The 23,808-nt window shown below is 42.1% G+C and overlaps 1 protein-coding gene across 3 annotated transcripts in view; it reads left to right on the forward strand.

Moving 5' to 3' along the window:
• Positions 1-23,808, forward strand: part of CREB5 (cAMP responsive element binding protein 5) — a 488,110-nt gene that overhangs the window by 328,825 nt on the left and 135,477 nt on the right. The window contains exon 1 of one of the 3 annotated variants that reach the window (XM_072651026.1): positions 237-357. The exons of the other annotated variants lie outside the window; for them this stretch is intronic. Within the exon in view, the coding sequence (XP_072507127.1) occupies positions 311-357 (47 nt within the window). The 5' untranslated portion in view covers positions 237-310. Of the gene's footprint in view, positions 1-236; positions 358-23,808 lie in introns of those variants that run through there. 3 annotated transcript variants of the gene reach the window in all.

The raw sequence follows: 23,808 nt of genomic DNA on the forward strand, positions 1-23,808 counted from the left end.
TCTGGAACTTGGCCTGGGGCTGTTTTGGTTACATTGGAGTTTTTGCTTCAGCCCAGCCAGATTTAAATGGTGACTTCACCAGCACTGAGCTAAAAAGGAGAAGGGGGAGGAGGGAGAGAGGGAGAAAGGGAGGGAGGGAGGGAGAGGGAGAGGGAGAGAGCAAGAGCTAGAGAGAGAAAGGGAGAGGGAAGGGAGAGCAGGCCAGAACATTACATCACCATTTGGCCTGGGCTCAAATGGGAAGGATATGACTCACTCCAGCTAGTTAAGCTTTGGCTCAACTTTTTCATACACTCATTCCAGGGCTCTCATGTTCTGCACCTCAGCAGGGAATTCAAGCTCAGTGATGTCCATGAGGTTTGTTTTTAATTTTCTTTTCCTTTTCTGAATTTTATGCACACCCCCCCCTCCACCTTCCTCCCGACCTTCGTCCTCCTCTTCCTCTCCTTTTTTCCTTCCCTTCTCCCCCTTCTGGTCTTTGTTCCTCGCCTTCCTCCTCCCCCTGTTCTCCGGGACTCCTCTTCTTGCCTCACAAGTGGCATTTCTGGGGACTCGGGCGTGCACCCCGCCGGGGCTCCGGGGGTGCTTGGTTACCTGCAGAGGCTCCAGCTAAAGCGGCGGGCGCAGCTGGATGGGCCAGGACAGGCAGCAAACAAACCAGCATCCCGGGACCGTAACTTACAAACAAAAGCAGCGGCGGCGGCGCAAACTCCGGGCAACCAAAAAGTTTCTTTGCCGCTGGTGCTGAGGGCTCCGCTTCGGAGGAGACAGGGAGAGAGTTAAAAAGCAGGAACCAATGGCCTGGGTGGTGATGTCATGCTCAGGACTGCAGGGTAGTTAAGTAATGTGAGAGCAAGGGGGTCAGGGCTGCTGAGCATTTTACCTGTTCTCAAGGGGATTCGAATTTATTATCCATCGCAGGGACTGTAACAGGCTTCAGACTGTAGCCTCTAATTATTCACAGACACCCCCTTTTTATCTTTTATTATTGAAGGTAAAACTATATTAGGCTATCTCTAAAAATGCGATATTATCACAGCTGTGGATCATTTGCCACCAAGATTCACTTCTTTCTTTTCTTTTTTCTTTAGAAGATTTCCAAATGCAGATGGTACACGGTGTCTTTTTCAAGGGGTTCAAGGAGTTTTCTGAGAGTTACTAGTAAATTGGGAATGGCTAGGGAGTTCCTTGTTCTGTTTGTCATGGTCTTCTCTTAAAAAAGGGATGATTTAAATTAGATGTATGGTAAAGTGAACTCAAAAGTGAGGCTGGATTGAATCATGCTTTGGTGTCCCTGGAGAGGTGGTGGACGATGGGTGTGAGATGAGGCATGTGTTGTCCAAAAAGGCCAATAGGTTGGTTTGTTTCACTTAGAATTCTTTGTCACAAGAAAGGGTTCTGAGCCAGGGAGGGGAAGTGACAACAATTTTTGTTTTTAAAAAGCATTACTAAAATACTTCCTTTTTCAACAAAGTAAGAGTAGTCCTTTCCCCTTAAAATTATTTTCCTGTTCATTTAGATTCTGTATTGGACTTGGAGTTTTAACTTTTGATAATGCTAGTTTCTTCCACGCTTCTCCTTTATAGACTTAATTACGAACTTCTCCTCTCCCCTAGCATACAATGGCAAATGTAATCTTCTAGATGGGTTTTCTTAGATTAAAGTGTTCTTAAATTGTGTTCTATGTACTTGTTTTTATAGATATATATGTGTGTGTGTGTGTGTGTGTGTATATTTCAAAATAATTTGTTTCCTTGGTAATCCCATATGTTATACTATGTACATTTAAAAACATTACTCTGAGAAGGCAGCCAGCATCTTCACCAGGTTGACTACCTAAGGTATCTGTGACACACATAAAAAAGGTCATGAACCCTCTCTTAGAGAGAAGCAGCAATTAACATGTGGCTATTGGAATAAGCAGCAAAAATGGGGGAAAAGGGTAAATTCTGATGCTTACCAGTGTAATGAAAACTAAATCCCAGCTACCTTTTCCTTGCCTCTAGTACCTGGTGCCCTGATTGAAACTCTTCAGATGAATGATTGCTGAGTTCTTTCCTGGGTCTTTCATAATATGGGTCCAGGGCTGATGTGATATTCATAAGGACTGATGCTTTCTGAGCTGGTGTAGCAATCATTGAGGGTCATGGGACAGGAGGGAGGAAGAAGAGGCCAAGGCCTTGCTGGATCTTTGGGTTGCTATGTAACGATCACCATTAAATGGGAGTGTACATGTGCAGCGTGCAGTAGATGGTGGACCAAGTATTTATACTGTTCAAAATACATATTTTAGGTGCCATAAACTATATCCTCTATATAGGCAGGGGTAGCGGAAAGAATTCTGCCTTTGGAGGAGGAAGATTCGAGTTCAAATTTTGACTCTGCCACTTAGTATGGCCTTGGGCATGCAAAGGACCATTTGCATCTTCCGGGCTTACTTAGTTTATCTGGCCCAGAGGACTCAATGGCCACGTCCAGGTGGAAATCTAGAATCTTAAGCTTTATTTTTTTTTACTGGGAATCAACCCATTTTTCTAAGTAATGATAGTATCTGAAGGTTTGCAAAGCACTTTAAAGATATTATTTCATTTGATCCTCAAAGCAATCCTGGGTTGTTATTATTGCACTGTTATCTCCATTTTACAGATAAGGAAACTGAGGCAGCAAGAGGCTAAGTGACTTACCCAGGGTTACACTGCTAGTAAATGTTTGAGGCAGGATTTGAATGTACTGACAACAATATAAATTGAACTCCAGTATAATACGCCTTTAATATAAATATGTATGAGTACAAAACATAAGCTCCTTGAGGAAGATTCTTTTCTGTTTTCATCTTCTTTCTCCCTTTTCTATCTTTCATTCTCTTTCTCTTTCCCCTCTCTCTATACATATGTATGGATATATGCGAATATGAATTTTATACACATCTGTCTATAAGTATAAAGAGAGAGCTCAAGAGTGTTTGGCATAGAGTTTTTTCTTAGAGTGCTGCCTATTAAATGCAAGTAGAATTAGTAGGTTAAGAGAAACGAAATAGGAGAAATGACTTCTTTTCTACTTTGAGGGATTCTTGGCATTGAAGATCTCTTGAAAGGTGAAACTCCAATTTCAAACGCTGCATGGGGGTAGGACTCAATGAGAAAAAAATTACCTCAGTAAGGTGGTTTCAAATTGGGAAAGTATAAACAGTTGAAGTCAACCATTCAGAAGTAATAGTAAAGAAACTCGCTCCAAATGCCCTTTTTTGCCCACTAAACTTCAGCCAATCGACATTTATGAAGCGCTTAACAGGAGCAGGGAGAGATGCAAAGTTTAGAAAAGACACAGTCACTGCCTTCATGGAGTTTATAGTCTAAAGGGTGTAGACAAAGCACAGACAAACCCCCGGTGGTGTGCTAGGGCAGGTCAAGAGAAGAGGCATTTGTGTGAATGACATACTCAAAGTAATGGTGAAGGAACATGGTCCAGTAGGGATGCCCAGATTTGCTTAGAACTCAAGAAATAAGTTAAGATTTAAGGCTGTCTACTTAAACCCTCAAAACAGGAAAGGTAGTTATAAAGGCTTATTGGAAAGTTATTTTTTTTTTCTGAGTAATGCATCCACTTTTCTGACCAATTAATGCTGGGATACTTGGAAAACTTCAGGAGCAATCTACAGATCTCATCAATCATATATGCATAAAGAAAGTGTAAGAGAGATTTGGAGATTTAAAGTTGGACCAAGTCAGGCTCCATGAAGGCTGACTCTCTCATCTGATGGATAAAGAAACCAAGTCGAGAGAGAGAGAGAGAGAGAGAGAGAGAGAGAGAGAGAGAGAGAGAGAGAGAGAGAGAGAGAGAGAAAGAGCAGGTGACTAGCAGATGTTTACACAGGGAGTAACAGAAGCTGGATTTGAATCCAGGATCCCTACCTCCAAATTGCTTGTGTTCTTAGCACGCCACATTGCAAGTAACTCGCTACTTGTGGGGTGAGTGAGTGAGTGTGGGGATTTGAAGAAGGGCAGGAAAGGGATGCCCTGAAATGAAGCACGCTCACCGCTTCAGGTGCAAATGCGGATTGGGACCGATGGAAAGAAACCAGAGGTGACTCTCACTACGTGTGATGAATCATGCGGGAATGTCTGCTGCTATGTATGAAGAAGGAAAAGGACAGAGTTCTACAGACTCCCTAGGAATAATGAGTCAAGATTTGGTTTTTGTTTTTGGAGAGATTCAGTCTGGGCACGAAAATGAAAATTCTGAAGAATCGTGCTTAGCATTAAACATAAGGTGTGTGCTCCGATCTGGTAGGTAGGGATGGACATGCTTTTGGGGTCTAAACCCTCTCCTGAGTCTTCTCTTTCATTAACAGAACACTTTGCCCAAACCCTAACAGTAATAGGAAAGTGAATTTTAAAAGGGTGTGGACCTGCTGTGTGTTTGCACTCTTTGAGCCTTGGTTTCTTTACCTGTACAACAGGGATAATAATACTTTCACTGACTTCTCCTAAGTTGTATGGAAAAGGCCATTATTGAAGTGTTGCAGAAATATGTTTTATTATTTTGTGCTCAGATGGACTCCTTATGGTTGGGAGAAGACCGTAGCACCTACTGCCTCTACAAAGCTTTTCTTTGGGGATTCCACTATCCCCACCCCCATTGTTAGTCTGTCTGTCTGTCTTTCTCTCCCTCTCTCTCAATGACTTTATAAACAAGGAAGAATGGGAGTGGGGAAGGGTGGGTATAGGGGCTTGATACAGGGGAGTTGTCCTCTAGTATCCCAAAGGCTATGATGTAAAAGAGGGAAGTTAGCCTCGCTCTGCTCGGCCCTAAAGAGTCGAACTACAATCCAACTTAACAAAGAAGCCAATTTAGGCTTGAGATTAGGAAAAATGGTGTAAAATTAGTGTAACCCCTAAGCAGAAGTTTCCCGAAGGGGAATTTCAAGAACTAATCGTCCCTTTGTTGGGCATGTACCATCTAGTCCAACTCCCTCATTTTACAGATGAGGAAATTGAGGCCCAGGGAGATACTTCAAGGTCACACAGGTAGTAGGAGTAACAGCTAGGATTTGAACCCAAGACCTCTGTCTGAGCCCTTTTCACTGCAGGAGGCCATACTTAGGACCAGAAAGAAACTGGGGCCCAGAGGGAAATTAAGGAGTGCTCTGAATAAAAGTGAACTGATACTTACAGTATGTGTGTGAGTGTCTCTGTGTGTGTGTTCCCCATATCTGTTTCTTTTTTCTTTTTTCTCTCCTGAGATTCTGTTCTTGAAAAAAATTCCAAGTGCCTTTTTTATAGAGAAATAGGGGTATTATCATAGTTTCAGCCACCTGATACAGGGAACAGCAGAAAGAAGGAAGGAAAGTGTGTGTGGTGATAGTGGCAGGCATTGGAGTATCTTGGAAAGAGACTAAGAGAAACTGAGTCAAAAGGCCTGGGCTTGAGTCCCAACCCTGACACTAGTAGGGTTCTATTTGGGACCTTGGGCCACTCCCTTCATCTCCCTCAGTTTTCTCATCTGTAAAGTGGGGGAGATAGATGAGATGACCTGTGAGATCCCTTCCAGCTTTAAATTTATTTATAAAAATGGTAGGTTGCATTAGTCAGTGCCAAGATCCATAGATTTGTGGAATTCAGAGCTGAACAAACCCAAGAAGTGATCCAGTCCAGCCTTATTTTCCAAATACAGAAACTCTCTTAATCTCTGAGAGGTTGACTTGCCCAAAGGCACCAGGCAATAGGAGTACAGGGCTGGAAGTAACCAAGGTTGTATGGTCCCAAAGCCAGCCCTCTTTCTATTTCTTTCTACATTCATACTGTGGCCCCAATACTGATTTTTAATGCAATTTGTAAGACTGAGTGAGGACTCCAGAAAAACATCTCCATTCACATATATTTTAGGAATTCTGATTTCTACTAGGGTGGCGTTCCTTGACTATCATACTCTCTCCTATGGAAATTGGCTTGGAATAGCTCTCCAAAAGTCTATTCCATCTTTTTCCTTGACTGGAAAGTGTTTTCATCTATTCGCTGATTTTTGCCTGATGCGGTGGGGCTTTAATGTTGCAATAGCAAAAATAGTATGTGGAGCAATCTATACAAGTCTCCTGCTCTAGGAATGTTAAACTAGGGACTATTTGGACCCTTCCAAATGAGGAGAGAGGTCATAGAACGTAAGATCATAGATTCATACCTGGAAGGGACTTTAGAGACCAACTCTCTCCTTTTATGGATGAGGAAACTGAGGCACGGCAGGAGGTGGGGTGATTAGTCCTTGGACACAAAGAGGAAGGCAGCATTTAAGCCTAGTTCTCTTGACTCTTGTCCCTCCCCCCTCCCATATTGCATGTTGTAAGCATGGGAAAGAGCTGGATGTAAACGGAGAAGCGCTATTTGAGGCTCTGTTGGGTCACTTCCTACCTGTTAGACAAGTCTCTTTAACCCTGTAATTCTGTTTCCCCATCTGTAAAAGAATTGTTCCTGATGGCCTCTAAGGTCCCAGCCAGTACTAGGTCTGTGATGCCTGTGATCCATTCATCTTCTTCTCGGCAGGAAAGCTTTCTTAATGATTAATGAGCCATAACTACACCCAAGAAAATGCAATCGATAGCTTGCTGCCAATACTCTCGTCCTTTAAAGACTGGTGATTTCACTGGGGGGAAGGGGGCTCCCTATAACCATGCAGGGCTTTTAACTGCTCTGTGACTCCATGTTGTGGCTGACAGTGGTAGGGACCAAAAGTTCACCCACTTTGGCTGGCTCAGTAATGATCCTCTCTGAACATAATTAGTCCTCCAGTGGGAGACCGATCCAAATGCCCTTCTATCTCTGTATGGCGTACAAGACCTGGCGCTCTTCTGGCCCTGACTTTGAGAACCCAGGTTGTAATGGAAAAGATGCTTCAGTTTGGAACCTAAGAAACTGGGTTCAAATCCTGGGTGTGTTTACTTACTGTGTGACTTTAGAGAAGTCATTTCTCCTCCCTGGGCCTTGTTTTCCTCATCCATAAAATATGGTGGTGGGACTTGGTGACCTCTGAGGTTTGTTCCAGCTCCAGAGCCCCACTCCACCACTGAGTACCTGTGTGACCTTAGGCGTCACTTAATCTCCCCAGGCTCATAATTGTAAAATTAAGGGACTAGACTATATGGTCTTTGAGATTCCTTCCAGCTCTAGATCCTTATGGAAAGTGTAATAGGAATAATAACAATGATTCACCTTCACATTGCATCTTAAACTCTACAAAGTGTTTCCTTCTGATAGCCCTTTAAGATCTGTGCTGTATACCCATTTTACAGATGAGAAAACTGAGGCTCAGAGAGGGAGAAGTGACTTAGAATCATAAACCAGGGGACCACGGATTTAGAGCTAGAAGAAACCTTAGAGGTCATTAAGTCCAACCCTTTTTAGAGCATAATAAACTGAAGCCAAAAGAAGGAATTTCCTGGCTCAGCATTATACTACAAGTAAGTGTCTGAGTTGAAATATGAGCCCCATGTCTTCCTGACTCCAGTCCCAGCACTCTGTCCACTAAGCCATGCTGACTTGCTGATAGATAATCATTAAGAGCCAGAACTGAGATTAGAACCCAAGTCCTCAGACTCCAGGTCCATAGAGAAGATGGTACAGATGGGCCACGACCCATCTTCTGACACTATGCACTGGACCCTTCCTTAGGGCCTCCAGCTCTGCCCCCCGGAGACACGTGCAGTCCAGCAACCAGCAGTCAGCATATGGTTTATGTCTCTTCTCCAGATTGTAACTACAACTGAATGCAACCTTGTACGTGAATTTTCTCCCTTCGATCCTGATGATTGCATCCGAACCAGATCCCTTCCCCTGTGCCCAGCCTAGAGAACAGAAACATGTGACCCAGGTGAATGTCAGTGTCCCGAGGCATGTGTAGACTCAGTCTGTCATCTTGATGGGAAGTCGAGAGCAGGGCCCAGCGACTGGCTTTTGTAAGCTGCACCAGGGCTGGGCGATGGTTCCCAATATTAGTCATTGTCTTCAGGGCAGTAGCTGCTGTGTGAGAGCCCAGGAACATTTTTCAGGGAAGAATGCTCTCTAAAAACCAAGCTGAGGCCAGCTTGTCGGCGTGGCTAGAGCCAGGCATTGTGGCAGCAACGTGGCAGCAACGTCATGGGGCGAGATAGACGGGCGTCGGGCCTGTCCATCACCGTCACTGGGGCTCTGTCATTTAGGGCTTGCTCACTGAGATCCAGACCGTGACTGATGGAGAAAGCAGCTGCATCGCAAAAATGTCCAGGGCCGAGTTCAGCTGGGAAGGGGGATTGTGCTTGGGAACAGCCAGCCCTGGCCCAGGCCTCTTAAAAACAGGCTTTGAATCCCAGATCAGACACTGATTACCTGTGTCACCTTAGACAAGTGAGGCCTTACTGTTTTCCCATAATCTATAAAAGATGTTTCTGAAGGAGGGATGCAGGAAAGGGGAGACAAAGAGGGAGTGGAAATGTGCTCTAACGGACCCTTTCTGGCTTTGAATCCATGATTCTCTGATTTTGGACCCAGTAATAGAATGCTGACCTGTCTATATATATACACATACATATATGTATATGTGTAAATTTGTGTGTGTATATATATAGATATATATACGTATACATACAAATAGCCATATATATGGCTACATACAAATCTATAGAGGTCTTTGTATATGTGACTCTCTACATGCATACAAATATACCCAAACGTATTCATATATGAGTACATATATTTAGACCCATATTTGCATATATAGCCATATATATGATTCCAACGTAGTGATGTCATTTTGGTCCTCTTTGAGAATGAAGGACAACCACTAACAAATGTGTGTGTACATTATCATATGGGGTGTATACATGTATCCAACTATATCCATATATCTATATATTATTGTATGTATATTTGCATGCATGTATATTGTGTGTACATCCATATATGTGTACATTCCTAGATACGGACAGATACATGTACACACACATACATATAGATCTTCTTCTACTCTACTGCCTTCCATATCTTCTGTCTTTCAGTGACTGAGCTCCTGGATATTTCTCACACTTAGACACTCTATCCTCTGATTCCAAGCATTTGTCCTGGCTGTACCTCATGCCTGGAATGCCTTCCCTCCTCATCTCTGTTTCTGAGCTTCCCTGATTTCTTTCAAATCCCATCTAAAAATTCCACCTTCTGCACAGAGTCTCTCCCCATCCTCCTAAGTTCTAGTGCCTTCCTCCTGTTGATTATCTCCAGTTTATCCTGTCTTTATGTGTACATAGGAGTTTGGATGTTGTCTCCTTACTCTAGGGCTCCTGGAGGGCAGGGAATGATTTTTGTCTCTCTTTGTATCCCTAGCACTTAGCAGAATGCCTGGTGCTTAGTAGCTGCTCAATGAATGTCTGTTTACTGACTGAGTGAGTATATATATCTTAAAGAAATATGGTTCTGTCTGGATCATATCAAGCACAGAAGATGTGTGCCACAGTGATCTTGGCATAAAAGTATATTTCAGGTGGTGTGTTTTCCTTCTTTCTTCTCAGAAAGGCAGTGCGTAGCTTAGGGCTTGGTATCCTAGACTTGGAGTCAGGCAGTTCTAGGACCCAGGATCAGGTCATTTTTTTTCTCTCTGAGCCCCTGATTTCCTCATCTGTATAATGGGAATGAATAAGGAAATACTTGCTTTTAAAAAAATTCAAAATATCAGCCTCTGTGATACAAAAGGCTATTATGAGAACCCAGTGAGATAACCAATTGTAGCTGGAAGATGCCTTAGAGCAGAATTTTTTTTTTTAATTTGTGAACTCATTTTGTTAACCACGTTTCGGTATAATTAGTTTCCTTGGCCATAGCATGGATTTTATTTGATTCATTTAAGAGCATAATTCTAGGCTTCATCCGACTGCCAAAGTAGTCCATGCTCAAAAGACCCAAACACTTTACTTTAGAGGATACTCAGTGATGGTCAGTGAGTCCAACTTTCTCATTTTACCAGTGAGGACACTGAGGATCAGAGGCACAGTGATGTGCCCAAAGTGACGGGAAGTGATTGGCAGAAGCAGGGTCTAAATTCATGTCCCCTGACCATGAATCCAGCAGATTCTTTTCACTACAAAGAAATGACATGTGTAAAAAGACTTTAAAGCATTAGTGAAATGTCAGCTAGGAATCCATTAGGTAATATTTGTTAAGTGCCTACTATGTGCCAAGCACCATGCTAAGTGCTGGATTAGAGTGAACATTATTATTTCCAGAAAAGTTCTTAAAATATGTCACACCATTTAGACAAAGCTCTGGAATGGCAAGTCAATACAGTGATCAGAACAGTGCCTCTGGATTCAAATCCTGCCTCCAGTGTTTATTGCCTGAGTGAACTTGGGTAAATTACTTCTCTCTAGGTTTTATTTCCTCATGAGTACATTGATGGAGTTGAACTAGGTAAACTCCAGGGTCCCTCCCAGTTCTAGATTTTGATCCTATGAATTGTAGGCCAGTAACTGGGCTAGGAAGAGACCCCATTATCCTGTCCTAAGATCTTGAAGGGTGTCTTCTCTCTGATCTTGGAAAATTTAAACTAACTCATTTGACCAGCAGAGAATTTCTAGGTCTTCCCTTGCCTCCCACCTTTCAATGGCATCAAAGATGGCGGATATAGATAGAATGAAGTTCAGTTCACTGTCCTTTGGCAGCTGGTTCCTGCCTGACCTGAGTTTACCACGATATTCAGCAACTCTTCACAGTGAGGACCAGCCACTTTTAATTCTTCTGACATTAATCATAATCGCTGTAATTAGAATTCAGCCACTTAGGATAATGCAGATTTAATTTGTAGCATCAGTGCTTTTTTGGCCTGACAGTTTCGATTTCCTTAGCATCCCCTGAGGTATTCTTCTACCTCACCCACAGACAAAGAATGTGCTTCCCTAAGATCCTTTGCCTGCCCTGGTCCCTGAGTGCCTGGTTTCTTTCTCCCATCAGAGCTCACAAGATCATAGATTTTGAGTCAGAAAGGAACTTTGGAGACTATCTGTTCCAACCCCTTTATTTTCTAAAGTGGGAAACTGAGTCCTAGTGAGGGGACATGACTTGTCCAAAATGATAGGGAGAGATGTGAGGCCCAGATCCATTCGCTCCAAGTTCAAGGTTATTTCTCCCTCATCCCTTACCATAACTAGAATAGATCCCCAGGGATCATAAAAGAAGTCAGACCTTTCTCCTGTCAATGTATTCAGAAGCCCCTCACCCCTCCCAGGGTCTCTGATCTGATGGAATCAAAAGGGACAACTCAAAGGAAGCTTAGAGACCATTTTTGTTCAAGCACACACAGCTGATTGCTGAGATTGGAAGCTAAGTTTTGTTTCTTTCCTCCTCTGACCGTTTCTTCCAGCATATTTAGAGTTTTCTGTGGTTCCTTTCCCCTCAAGATAGGAAGCCTAGTAATTCTTTGTGCCCTCTGTGTTTTCTAGATGCCAGAATCACCTGGGCTGTTTTGCCCTGGCATTTGCCAATATTCTTTTGAGGAGCAATGACATTTCTGTAGGTCACAGAGAAATGGGCCCTGGGAAGGACTAGGATCTCCCAAGAGCCCAGAGAGCTTCCTTGAAAGACCCATCTTAGGGAGCTGCCGTGCTTGGCAGGGACTGGAAGGGTTTGGGGAGGAGTACTCATTCTCCTTCACTGCCTTGTTCCATCATCTCTCTGAAGACAAGGAACCCTTCTTATCTGGGAGGAGCAACAGGGGAGGCTGGAAGAGGCAAGATGGCCCCTTCCATTTGGCAAGAAGAGAATATGCTTTTCCACCTCTAGCCACCCTCGCCCTTTTGTATTTAGTTTGTGGGTGGGGTGTGTTGACCCATTGCCCAGACATTTTGGAAAGTCATCAGCCAATCATGGCGGAAGGGAGGCAAGTATGCTGGAGCCAAGCTCTCCCCTTTCCTCTGTCCTCCATCCCCAGCTCAGTTCCTGGGCTTCTTGGGGCTGATTGGGTCTTGAATAGCAGTGGCCCAATCTTTTCACCAGAGCTGGGCAGGATGTGCGTATGTCTCCTCTCAGATGTGACCTGCTAAATCCTCAACGGGCTGTTTCCTCTCTCTTCTTCCTCAGCTGGGGAGAGATTCTGAGAACTCAGATCACAAACAACAGGACATCAGTGACACAATCACACGATCTTAGAGTTAGGGCTGAAAAAGACTTTAAAAGCCATCTATTCTAACTCCTTCCTATTTCCAGATGAGGAAACTGAGTCCCAGAGAATAGACATTAGAATTATAAACAGAAGAGATCTTCAGAGAAGTTAGACCTTTCTCCCTCAGCTGCATCTGCCTCCCCCACCCCAAGCCTGACCACTCCCTGGGCCTTTGACAGGGTAGAATCAAAGAATGACAATCTCAGAAAGGACCTCAGAGTCTTTCTTCATTTAACAGACAAGGAAACTGAGTCCCAGAGCTGGGAAGTGACTTACTACAAGGTTACACAGGTACAAAACATCCTGTCTATAGCTTGTTTGTCCATTGTTACTTGAATATTGTCTTTAGACAATAGACTGTGAGCTCCTTCAGAGCAGGAGCTGTATGTACAAGTATTTTTCCTTCTTTTCATCCTCAGCACTTAGCGTAGTGCCTGGTACATAGTAGGCTAGTTGACTGACTGCCATGCTCATAGGAACAACAGCTAGGACTCCGTTGTGCTTTGATGGACTCTTGAGCCCTCTGACCTCAAATGGATGTTACTAACCAATGCTTGTTAAAAGCTTTGAAAATATATTTCTTCTAACTAATGGTTTGGATTTAAAAATCTCATACGATGGCAGTCTAGATAATGCCGACCATCATTCTTGTAATTGGCCAATCACAAAGATGCCTCTTTCTCTTAATCATCTTTTTGCTAAGTCAGTTTTCTCTCTTTGTCTATTTCTTCCATTCTTTTGGGTCAGGCTAGCTATCAAAGTATTTTCTGTAGGTCTTTTATCACCTGAAAAATTGGAAAGCCTGTGTTAATTTTGTCTGGTTATGTGGATTCGAATGTGGGGCATTTAAAATGACCTTTTCCCTCACTTGCTGCTAAATGGCTCAGTAAATAGAATGGCATGGTTGGGAAGACCTGAGTTCAAATCCAGCCTCAGACTAGCTGTGTGGCCCTGGGCAAGTCACTTAACCCAGTTTGCCTCAGTTTCCTTATCTATAAAATGAACTGGAGAAGGAAATGGCAAACCATTCCAGTATCTCTGCCAAGAAAACCCCAAATGGGATCCATGAAATGACTGAACATAGCAAGTAGATATCTTGGCATTATCCTGGGCTAGAAGGGACCTTAGGGGTCGAAAGACCATTAATCTAGAGTTGAAAATGACGTTAGTGGTCATGTATGGCATTTTATAGATGACAAAACTGATTCCTAACAAGGTCAAGTGATTTGCCCAAGGTTACACAGGTAGTAAGTGTCAGTGCTGGGATTTGAACCCAGGTGGTTTCATTCTAAATCTAATTGTCTTTCCAATGAAGCACAAATTGTTGTATGGAGTTTTTGGATAAGCTGCTATGGGGCGATTAACTTTCCCTTTCATGAATTCTGAACTATCAAGCTGTAACTGTGCCTGGGACAAAATCACTTGGGGGAGGGTCATGTGAAGAGGACAATCCTATTGAGGGTATATTTGTGCTGAGAAAGGGCATTCCATCTCCCAGAGAGTCTGGTCCTTATACCAGTGGGGTTTTGGGAGGGGGAGGCAGATGATGGGAAAAGGGGGCCATGGTGATGGGACCTTGAAAGTGGAACTCAAGACAGTGGTGCTGTGTACTGCCAGAGCACTGCAAGATGAGGGTCAGAGAGGAAATTCAAATTCCAACCCTTGGCAGCATCCTGGGACAAAGCTCACTTTGCCCTATTCTAGTTAAGGCTCTTCTTTACTGGGGAACAATTCTGGGGCTAAGAGAGTGTGTTTTTGTTAGATTCTATTGCCATTCATAGTTTGTCCATAAGCCTACTGAGAGAGGTATTTAGCCAAGTAACTGGGGGAAAAAAAGATATTGGTGAGGAGTATGAATAGGTGTCCCCACTGAGACTGTTTTTTTGTCTCCTTTGGTTAGCACTGTGTGTGCAGTATTGGATTTCTCTCTAACTTCAGCAGGTTCTTGGTTTTCAGCTCTGCTCCAATCATTTTGCTTACAGCTGGCAGAATGTGTTTTTCTAGTTCTTAGAATACAAGGCTTCACAAACTTACATAAAAGAAAAAAAACAGCATAAGTCTTTTTGAACATCAAACAGCTCTTACAAAACACCATTTTGATGAGTTAAGTGTAAATGAACCAGAAACATCAGGATTAGATTTCACTCCAAACTACACACAGGTTGAAGAATTAAGGGGGAAAGTGCTTGGCAAGACGGGCATCAGATTTTGCCAAACCCCCAAATGACTGGAAAATCAGTTGAGATGTTTCGCTGAACTTAAAATGACAAGGGGTTCACCGATCCCCAGACCGAGCAGCTGATCTTGAAAAAGATTATAGGACAAGGGAAAAGTGACAGTGACTCTGATCGTCCTGCAAAGAACCAAAGTAGATCTGAAAGACCTGGCGGATTGGGCAGCTTTGGTCTCTTTTAGAACTCAAATATTGCTGCTCAGAACCTGCTTAGTTCAGCACTCCACCCCACCCCCAACCCCTACCGTCATCTCCAGAGTCAATCATGTCATTTTCCTAAGTGTAATAATATACTCCCAGGATATATAATATGGGATCAACTTTATCCATTGGTGTCTAGAGCAGCACAGAAAGTTATTCCAATCATTTCCCTGTTGGTGTAATACCAGTCTCTTTGTCGGGAGAGAAAAATCAACCCGGTTTGCTTGATAAAAGCAAACAGATTTGGAGCAAAAGCCCGGGTTTATTAGAACAGCCGCAGTATGGCAATAGTAAATATTACAAAACCACATGATGGGGGCTTGAGCTTCTGGGGAAAGTTTTCCAGCATTTATATGGGCTGAGCCACCCATAACAGACTTTGCTCAATGCCTGAACATTCTAATTGGTGTTAGGAAATTCAATGGCGATTTAAGGGTCTTGGCTTTAATTATCTTCATGAACAGGTTGCATCATATTTATAAAATGCTCCCCTAATTATTTTTATGAGCTGATACTGGCTGGCAGCCAACTCTGATGCCTCATGGTATAGAGCTAGCCCTGGGTTCTTGAGGACTGTGCCAGGGCTGCCCAAGCTCTGGCTGGTGGTTACCAAGGCAGAAAAGCTTTGAGTCAAGCATAGGGAATCTCTCTCTCTCTCTCTCTCTCTCTCTCTCTCTCTCTCTCTCTCTCTCTCTCTCTCTCTCTCTCTCTCTCTCTCTCTCTCTGTTTCTCTCCCTCTCCTCCCTCTCTCTCTCTCTCCTACTCCCTCTCTCTTCCTCCCTCCCTCTCTTTTTCTCTTCCCCCCTCCCTCCCTCTCTGTCTCTTTATCTGTTTGTCTGATTTTCTAGAGTTCTTCACCCATCAGTCAACTTACCCATCAATAAGCACTTACTAAATGCCAAACATTTTCCTAGACTCTGGGGATACAAATATAACCATGAAATACTTTTTTTCTCTACAAGGAACTTACAGTCTACTAGAGGGAGACAACATATTCATAAGAGAGGAATAGAAACTGACCTTGTGATTTCTTTGAAGTAGAAAACTCTTACGTGAGGAAAGTCTTTCTACCAGTAAAGGTCAGAAGGTTCTCTTTAACTTAGTCTTTGAAAGTTGCCCAAGGCATTTAGAGGTTAAATGACTTGCCCAAGGCCACGCAGCTTGTATGTGTCTGAAATCTGACTTGAAACCAGTCTTCCTGACTTTGAGATTAGCCTTCTATCTATGATGCCACACTGACTCATCACAAATAAGGGATCACATAATACAGTGATATGGTGGGAGTACACTAACAAAAGAAGTTGGTACTTGAACTTAGCCTTGAAGGAAGCCAGTTTCATAGACAGATAACTAACGCAAAGGCGTGGGGATGAGAAATGGATTGTTGTGTCTACAGAGGACCAAGCAGGTAAGCCAGTTTGACTGAGGAATAGAGTGGGAGAGGGAATAACGTGGAATCCACTTGTGAAGATAGATGGTGGAACCTGATTGGGAAGGGTTAGACAAACGATTGTATTTTATCCTAAGGGAAATGGGAAGTCCTCTGAAGCTTCTAAAGAATGAGTGTGAGATTCAGAGTTGTGCTTTAAGGATGTTAATTTGGCAGATGTGTGAAGGATGGAGAGACTGGAGATGGAGACCAACGAAGAGGCTAATGAAGTAGTCCAGGGGAGAGGTAATAGCATGAGCGAGAGTAGTTGTGGTGAGTAGGAGTGGATGAGCAAGAGATGGTGAGGAAACAGAATCAACAAGTTTTGGTAACAGATTGGATTGGGGGCTGGAGAGGGAGGAGAAAGGGTGGAAAGTCCAGGATAACCCTGACTTTGAAAAACTGAAAGTGTAGGAGGCTTCCTTCTGCAGTGATGTGAGGTCTAAGTGAATGGTAGGGATGGGGGGAGAAAGTATGGATTCTGAGATTCTAACTTGTTACTTTCTATTGTAGTTGTTACTGCAGCTTTTAAAAGCGGGGGCTTTCTCTGCAACTTTTGTTGTTATTTGTCTGATCCGATTTCCTGTGTGTGTGTGTGTGTGTGTGTGTGTGTATTTTGCCTTTGCTCTTTAAAAAAAAAAAAAAAAAAAGATGGCCAGTATCGTCTAGGAAGTAGAGAACATCTCAGAATAACATTTGAAGTTTTAATGAGAAAGAAAAGACTAAAAACATTCTTTCAATTCTTGTATTTTTTATATAAAGAAAATAATAGACTAATAATTGTGGTATCCTAAATGTACAGCTGGGGGGGATGGAGGCTGGAGGGGACCTTTAAGATCTTTTGATGTCACATCCTCATTTTAGAAATAAGGAAATTGAAGATGAATTATCTAACCCAGCATAATGCAAGAAGTACTTGGCCGAGGTAGGATTTGAATCCAGAACTCCGACTCTCAATGCTGTGTTTTTGCCACAATGCCACCTTATGTTTTTTTATCGATATTCATAAAGCGTTTTCTATGGGGTTCTTCTGTAGCGAGCAAAGGGAATTTTACTCCAATGTGAGCCTCAAATGCTTTAGCATGGGGCAGGGTTGGGGAGGGGGAATGAAAACATCAGTCAGAATAGAAAACTGAGTTTCAGTTACTGATAAAGCATCTTTGTCCAAGTTATACAGATTAGCGCTGGTTCTTAGCTTAATCTTTCCCCCTTTCACATGAACTCTGTCTGGTCTAGGACATAGAATGAGGAATAACAAAAATTAGAGCTGCAGGAGGAAAAAATCAGGTCTGCCACCTCCTGGTTTGGAGGCAGCTTGGTTCCGAGTGAGTATAAAGCAAAGCTTTAGGATAGGCTTTGTTGGTGTTTCTGTTGATTGTACCTTTTCCAAAGCAGCTCAGAATAAGATACTAGGGCCACAGAGATCCTTTGATTCTTGAGTAAGTCTGAGTCCTGTGTTTGTCCTCTCCCACCCTCCCACACACTCAAGCATTTCTTCACTTTCTAATTCAAAAAGAGTCAAAGGCACAAGTGTTGAAATACAATATACCAAATTGTTCTTTCTGCATTTGTCACAGCTTAATACATAAAGTACTAGAAATTCTTACTTTAAAAAAACTCACTAGAAATAAATATTCCCCAATTGGTCATGCCCCAAAGAACTTCAGCTTGGATGGAGGTTTTCTTCAGTTTTTTTCCTCACCAAATCACCAAATCTCTGAGTGGGAAGGGCCATCAGAGGATGTCTAGTCTAACTGGTACCTCTCCCCACCAGCATCAGCAAGTAACATCTACCAAGGCTGTTGTCTCCTGAGGCATCCCAATCCACATTTGGACAGCTCAGTTTCCCCTTACATTGACCTTTCTGTAGCAATTCCTAATTGATCACTCTAGTAACCTTGTACAAAAAAAAAAAAAAAAAAAAAAGGGAGTGTTTGTTATATCACACTGCCTCTTAGTTATCATTGCTTTCCTTTCTAAAAGCTATATGCAATTCCTTTAATGATATGTTCTAGATTTTTGCTAGTAATTGACATTAAATTCATTGGCTATCATTTGAAGCATTTTCCTTTTTAAAAAATCAGATCAGAACTCGTCTGCTTTCTACTTGAGTCAATTCTTCCTTTATCTGCTATTGCTCAAAAACAAAACAAAACAAAAACCAGCCCTAACAGGGACTTTGTAATCACAGGTACTTTTAATACTTGGGGATATAATAAAGTGGTTCATTTGGACCTATAGACTTAAGGACCGCTAGATACTGAGCTCTCTTCATCTTTTCCTTGACTTTCATTTCAACTTTATCTTAATAATTTTTGTCCTATCCTTTTTAATCTCAAAATTATTCTACTTGATAAAGAGAATTGAGCAGCTTTTTCTTCCTTCTGTTACTAATGTCACCCCTCACCATTCCCCTTCCCCAATAGCAGATCCTTCTTTGATATTCATCCTGCGCCAAAAAGGAAAAAAAGACAGAGAAAGAAAACCCTTTTGGTAGTCTCTAGCATGTATTACCAGCCTCAGTTCTATTGTCTTCTTACAGAATCATGACACACTTTTAGGCTCATACTCAGTTACCTGCCCTTTCTTTCATCTTCTCTCTGTACATGTATCTTAAAACTTGAAATTGATCAGTGAGAGCTCCCTGTGCATCCTCATACTTCTGTTTGCACAATTTTCCTTTTGTTAATGGAAATATTTGTGTTTGCATCCTCAGAATTGCATCTTTGATAGCTATCCATTGCTCTTGGATAGATTTCTTCTGTATCACTTTAAGTCAATTTTATTCTTTCTCCATACCCTTTGAATTCTGCTTTCCCTCAAATCTAATATGAATGTCAGACTATACCCAGCTTTCCTCTCCTATATCATCATTTTTCAGATGGAGTGATCAATAACTTTCAAGGTTCCTGTCATTTCTACTTCTGCACTCAGTTCTTTGTGTGATAGATTTCCTCTTCTCCAAAATGATGTTCTCCACATTCTACCCTCACCAGTTCATCTACCATTAGATGAAATCAGATTTACTTTGGAAATATATCTATGACTGTGTCTAAACGTGTGTGTTAATAAAAACTTTTGCCCCTGAGGTTCAGCATGAACTTTTTTTTTTTTTAATTGCTGAATGCTTTGTTTTCTTCTCTGGTCTTCCCCAATGGATTGGGCTAGATGAGGCCAATGGCTGATCCAGACAGCTTCCCCCTCACCTTCTCTCTGTCTCAGTCAAGGAGGGACTTTTTTGTTTTTTCTCAGTATAACCGTGAAAAAGGACTTTACCTCTTTGGCCTCAGTTTCTTCATTTATAGAATGAAAGGGCCTTTATGGTACCTTCCAGTTCTAAATCCTGTGACTCTAACTTTTGAGATGCTATGATGCCATGTCTTCTAATTTCCTCCCCTTACCATGTTTACAACTTCCTTGATTAGATGAGAATTAGGCATTCAAAAGGCATTTATTAAGTGCCTAATTCACAAAGAAGAAAACAAAACAGTTCCTGCCCTCAAGGTGCTTACATTATATCTGGGAAAATATACCTGCCTGGCATGCAGTAGGCACTTAATAAATGTTTATTAGATTGGACTGGAAAGATGAACAAAATACAGACAGTAAACACAAGGTAATTTCAGGAAGGGAGGAGGTGAGGGTTAGCCACTAGCAACTCAAACCATAAAACAAATTTACCCTTAAGATCATAAATTTAGAATTGGAAATGAATTCAGGGCCATCAAATTCAACTCCTTTTTACAAAGGAAAAAAAAACTGAGATTCAAGAGTTAAAAGCCATTTGCCCAGGTGCCACAGCTTGTGCCTCTGAGGAAAAATTTGAACTGAGGACTTCCTGATCCTACTACTCTACTTCCTTGCCTCTGGTTATAAGAAAGCATTCTAGATTCAGATATAGAGGGACTGGCCTAATTAATTAACAGTCACTGGGTCTTTGATTCAGAGCTGAAAGGGCGATGCTCCGAGAGGTAAGTGACTTGCCCAAGGTAAGACAAGAGGCCAGGAGACATGTGTGTATATGTATGTGTATATATGTTTCTAGTTAGCTATTGAGTCATCTGACTTAGGAGGTGCCAGTTTTTATTACCTGTGCAATACACTTTCATTGGGTTCCCAGGAATTAAAAAAAAAAAAATCAGACTACTTTCCCTCTGGAAGGAGCAATCTGGCCTAATTAGGCAAGCCCTCGGCATGTTTTACTCCATGTGAGGAAACTTGCCTGAGTGTAGATAGAGAACTCGGCTCAACCCCTACCCCGAAGAAAAGAAACCTGCAGAGCTGTTCAACCCCTACCCTACCGAAATGTCAACGCCTTTTGAAAAGAGCCTATTAGGGATGCAAATAGGAAGTTACCTGCTTGAGATAAGCTCAATAAACAAAACAATGAAACCCATTAGAAGGCTGCCAGCTGTGAGACACCCAGGCTTGGTTACCTGAGGTGGAAAGTGAGATAGCATTTTTCCCCAGGTGACTTGTAGGATCCTAAAGGTGGTGATTGGCCTTAAGGGTTTCTCCATTCTTGGACATGATCGTCAGTCTGTAAAGGGAAGGTACTATGTCCAGTCATGGGCTCTATCCTGTATGGATGCAGCAGATAGGAAAGACTCTAAAGTCAAGAACAGGGATTGCCTGGAAGAGACCTGAGACCATTGACCATCCTGGTGACTTCCCTGACCTCAACACCCCACTCTGGCCACCAAATCCCAATGAGTTTTCTTCTTCCATTAGAATGTAAGGATGAGAAGGGCCCGACACATTTTGCCTTCTTAATTTACATCCCCAGTGCGCAATGCTTGGAGTATGGTAGGCACTTAATAAATGCTTATTTATTCCTTCATCTAGTCTAACCCTTTATTTTAAAAACGAGGAAGTTGAAGCCCAGCGAGAACATGGTCAAAGTCACACAGGCAGTGAGCATTACAAGCGGAATTTGAATCCAGGACCTCTGCCTTCTGAGTCTAGAACTAATGTTGGAGCTCTCTGAGTTCCTGGGCAGTTTTAGAAAAACTTTGAATAGAATCCACTATTAAAAAGACTGGTTTTGGGATTTAAGTGGGATTGTAAGTTGGTTTTGTTTTATTTAGTTTTCCCTCTCTGCCTTGGTAAAGATGGGGACTTAAAAATAAGTCATTCTTTCTCCAAAATGTTGCCCTTTACAGGTGCCTTTTCACTTGATGAATCATCTGGGGCTCTTAGAACCATTTTCCATAATACTCTCTTGTCGTGTCCTGTCTGACTCCTTCTCTTTGGCTGGTAGTGGAGGGATCGGGGAGTGGAGAAGGGGCAGAACGATTTCTCTTGATGCATAGCAGCAACTTTCCCCTTATCACGTCAGAGATTTGTCTGGGACCCAGAGAGTCAATGACGTTTTCATTTAGTTACTGTCAGAGACAGAATCTGGGTTCAAATCTTACAAACTTCAAGGCTTTCCCCTCCATTCACAATACTACACCATCCTGTCTCTATGTTAATGTCATATGTCAGCACACTTGACGTTCAAAAATAATAATATTTTTGGATTAACTGGAACATGGTCTTTTTTTTCCTTTTTAATGTGATCAACTCTGAATGTCAGAAAATCTTAATTGGCTTTCTCATATTTCTGGATCTGGGAGGAACAGTATTAAGTTCCAGGACGTCATAAAACAAAATATTTGAAGTATGTTTCAAGTTTTAAGAAAAAGAAATGTTTAACTTAATAAAGATGTGGAATTCATTTACAAAGGAAAACCCTGGCTATGGACCAGCAGCAAGGCAAATATTTTGCCAGAAGTTAGTAGGATTTAAGAGCTGGGAGAGACCTTGGAGGTCATCTAGGCCAACCCCCTTATTTTACAGGTAAGGAAACTGAGGCTCAGAGAGGACAGGTGACCAAGCCAGGGTTATATATGGGGGGAGTAGCAACATGGGAGTTCTATATCGACTCCTCTGCCTGGGGGGCAGTTTACAGTTTCCCTTTCTCTCCCTCTTCCAGACGTGCTCCCAATTGCCCCCAATCTTAAAAAGTAAAATCTGTTAGATTGACTCTGAGCTAAATAATTTGCTTTTATTTACTTGGAAAATATAGTCCTGCTTATTTCATTTATTGCCTCTCATCCTCCTCTCAGCCCTTCATTTTCAACTAGCACTCCTGTGTCCTGGGGAGAGGGAAGAAAACCGAAATCTCTGCCAGGTAACCTGCTAGTAGTCACAGGGTTTGGGGAAATGGGCCTGCCCTCCCCCAATATTTCAACTTATAGAACTCTCTCCAGTTACCCCTCCCTTCTTGCCCTGGTTTTCTGCCCAAAGTTGATTTTTCTTAGGGATCCTACTTTGGAGTGAGGGGAAGTAGATCAGAAGACTTCAATGAGAGAGTCACCTGTTGTCCACAGGGATGCTGGCAAATGATTTGTGATCAGACAGCTTGTTTGGCTAATACTGTGGAAATCAGTTGTGGTTCTGCCCTCTCCCATTCTCCCCCTCTGTTACTTGCTGGTTCCTGCTCCTGCTATCTCTCTTCCCTAGACTTTCCATACCTCCCTAGTACCTTTCTCCTATCTTTTTTCTTCTTTGAATTGAGAGGGTAGGGGGAGTCAGGAAACACAGACTCATTCAGTCCTGCCCAACCCACTTTAGAAAAAGCACCAGAAGTTCTAAAGGAAAACTGTAGCTGAGACACAATAGGACAGATTCTACAAGTGGATAAACCAGTCTTTGCTTGTACCCTAGGCACTTTTGGAAACTGCATTAACTCTTTCAAAGCAGTAGAATAGCATTGAGTACCTATGTGTAGATATGTACTATTCTTATATGATACTGATTTGAAGAAATGTGTGAACTTTCCAGAATGTCTAAAGCAATATTGCCATGAAATGTTAAAGACCCAGAATTTAAGAATATGTCAAGGACCAAGATACATATTTGAAAATAGTGTATTTTTTTATCTGAAAGGCAAATATAAATAAGATGAAAATGTTTATTTATAAATAAAATTATAATGAAATTTTGCATCACTTGATCCTTCGGGTCCTTCTAGTGTTTGATTGAATTCAATAGCCATTTATTTATTAAGCAAACCCTTTATGTTAGCCTCTGTGCCTAGATCTAGGATCCACAAAACAAAAATAAAGCAATCTCTGCCGCCAAGAAGTTTAACCTTCTCCAGGATACTTTATACCTTTTCAGGAGGTTCAAAGCTGAGAGGAATTCTGCTCACTTGGATCACAGGAGAAAGATTTGTTAAAATCCCTGTTAGCTCAGAACAATGGGATGAAACATAAGATAAAACAGGGCAGGAATAACTTTGCTTGGGGAGGGGGTCCAAAAAAAATCAGTTACACAAGATGTGGTAAGCGAGGCCATTCTTTGGACGTGGTCAGAGGATTTTAGTGGGCTACAAGTTCCGTGTAACATGGCAGCCAAAAAAGGCCAACTCTCCGAGTCTCAGTTTTTTCATTTGTAAAAAAAAAAAAAAATTTTTTTTTTTGGGGGGAACATGACTAAATATCTCCAACATCCCTTCCAGTTCTAAATCTATGATCATGATGTATTTTTATCTAGTTCCTAATTATTTCAATTTCTCATTTTATCTAATTTCACTAGCATTTATTTGTCACAGATACTGAAGGACCTTGTACTTCTGTGGATAGATACCAGGTAGTTTTTACCAGACCTGACTCACTGATGATAAATAGATTTGGGGAACCAGAAAGGACCTATCATTAAGTCCAAACTCATGCTTTCATAGATGAGGATAAAGATTCTCAGAGAGCAAACAAGCTGCCCCCAGGTC

This window comes from Notamacropus eugenii, chromosome 3, assembly GCF_028372415.1.
Source record: "Notamacropus eugenii isolate mMacEug1 chromosome 3, mMacEug1.pri_v2, whole genome shotgun sequence".
Lineage (NCBI taxonomy): Eukaryota > Metazoa > Chordata > Mammalia > Diprotodontia > Macropodidae > Notamacropus > Notamacropus eugenii.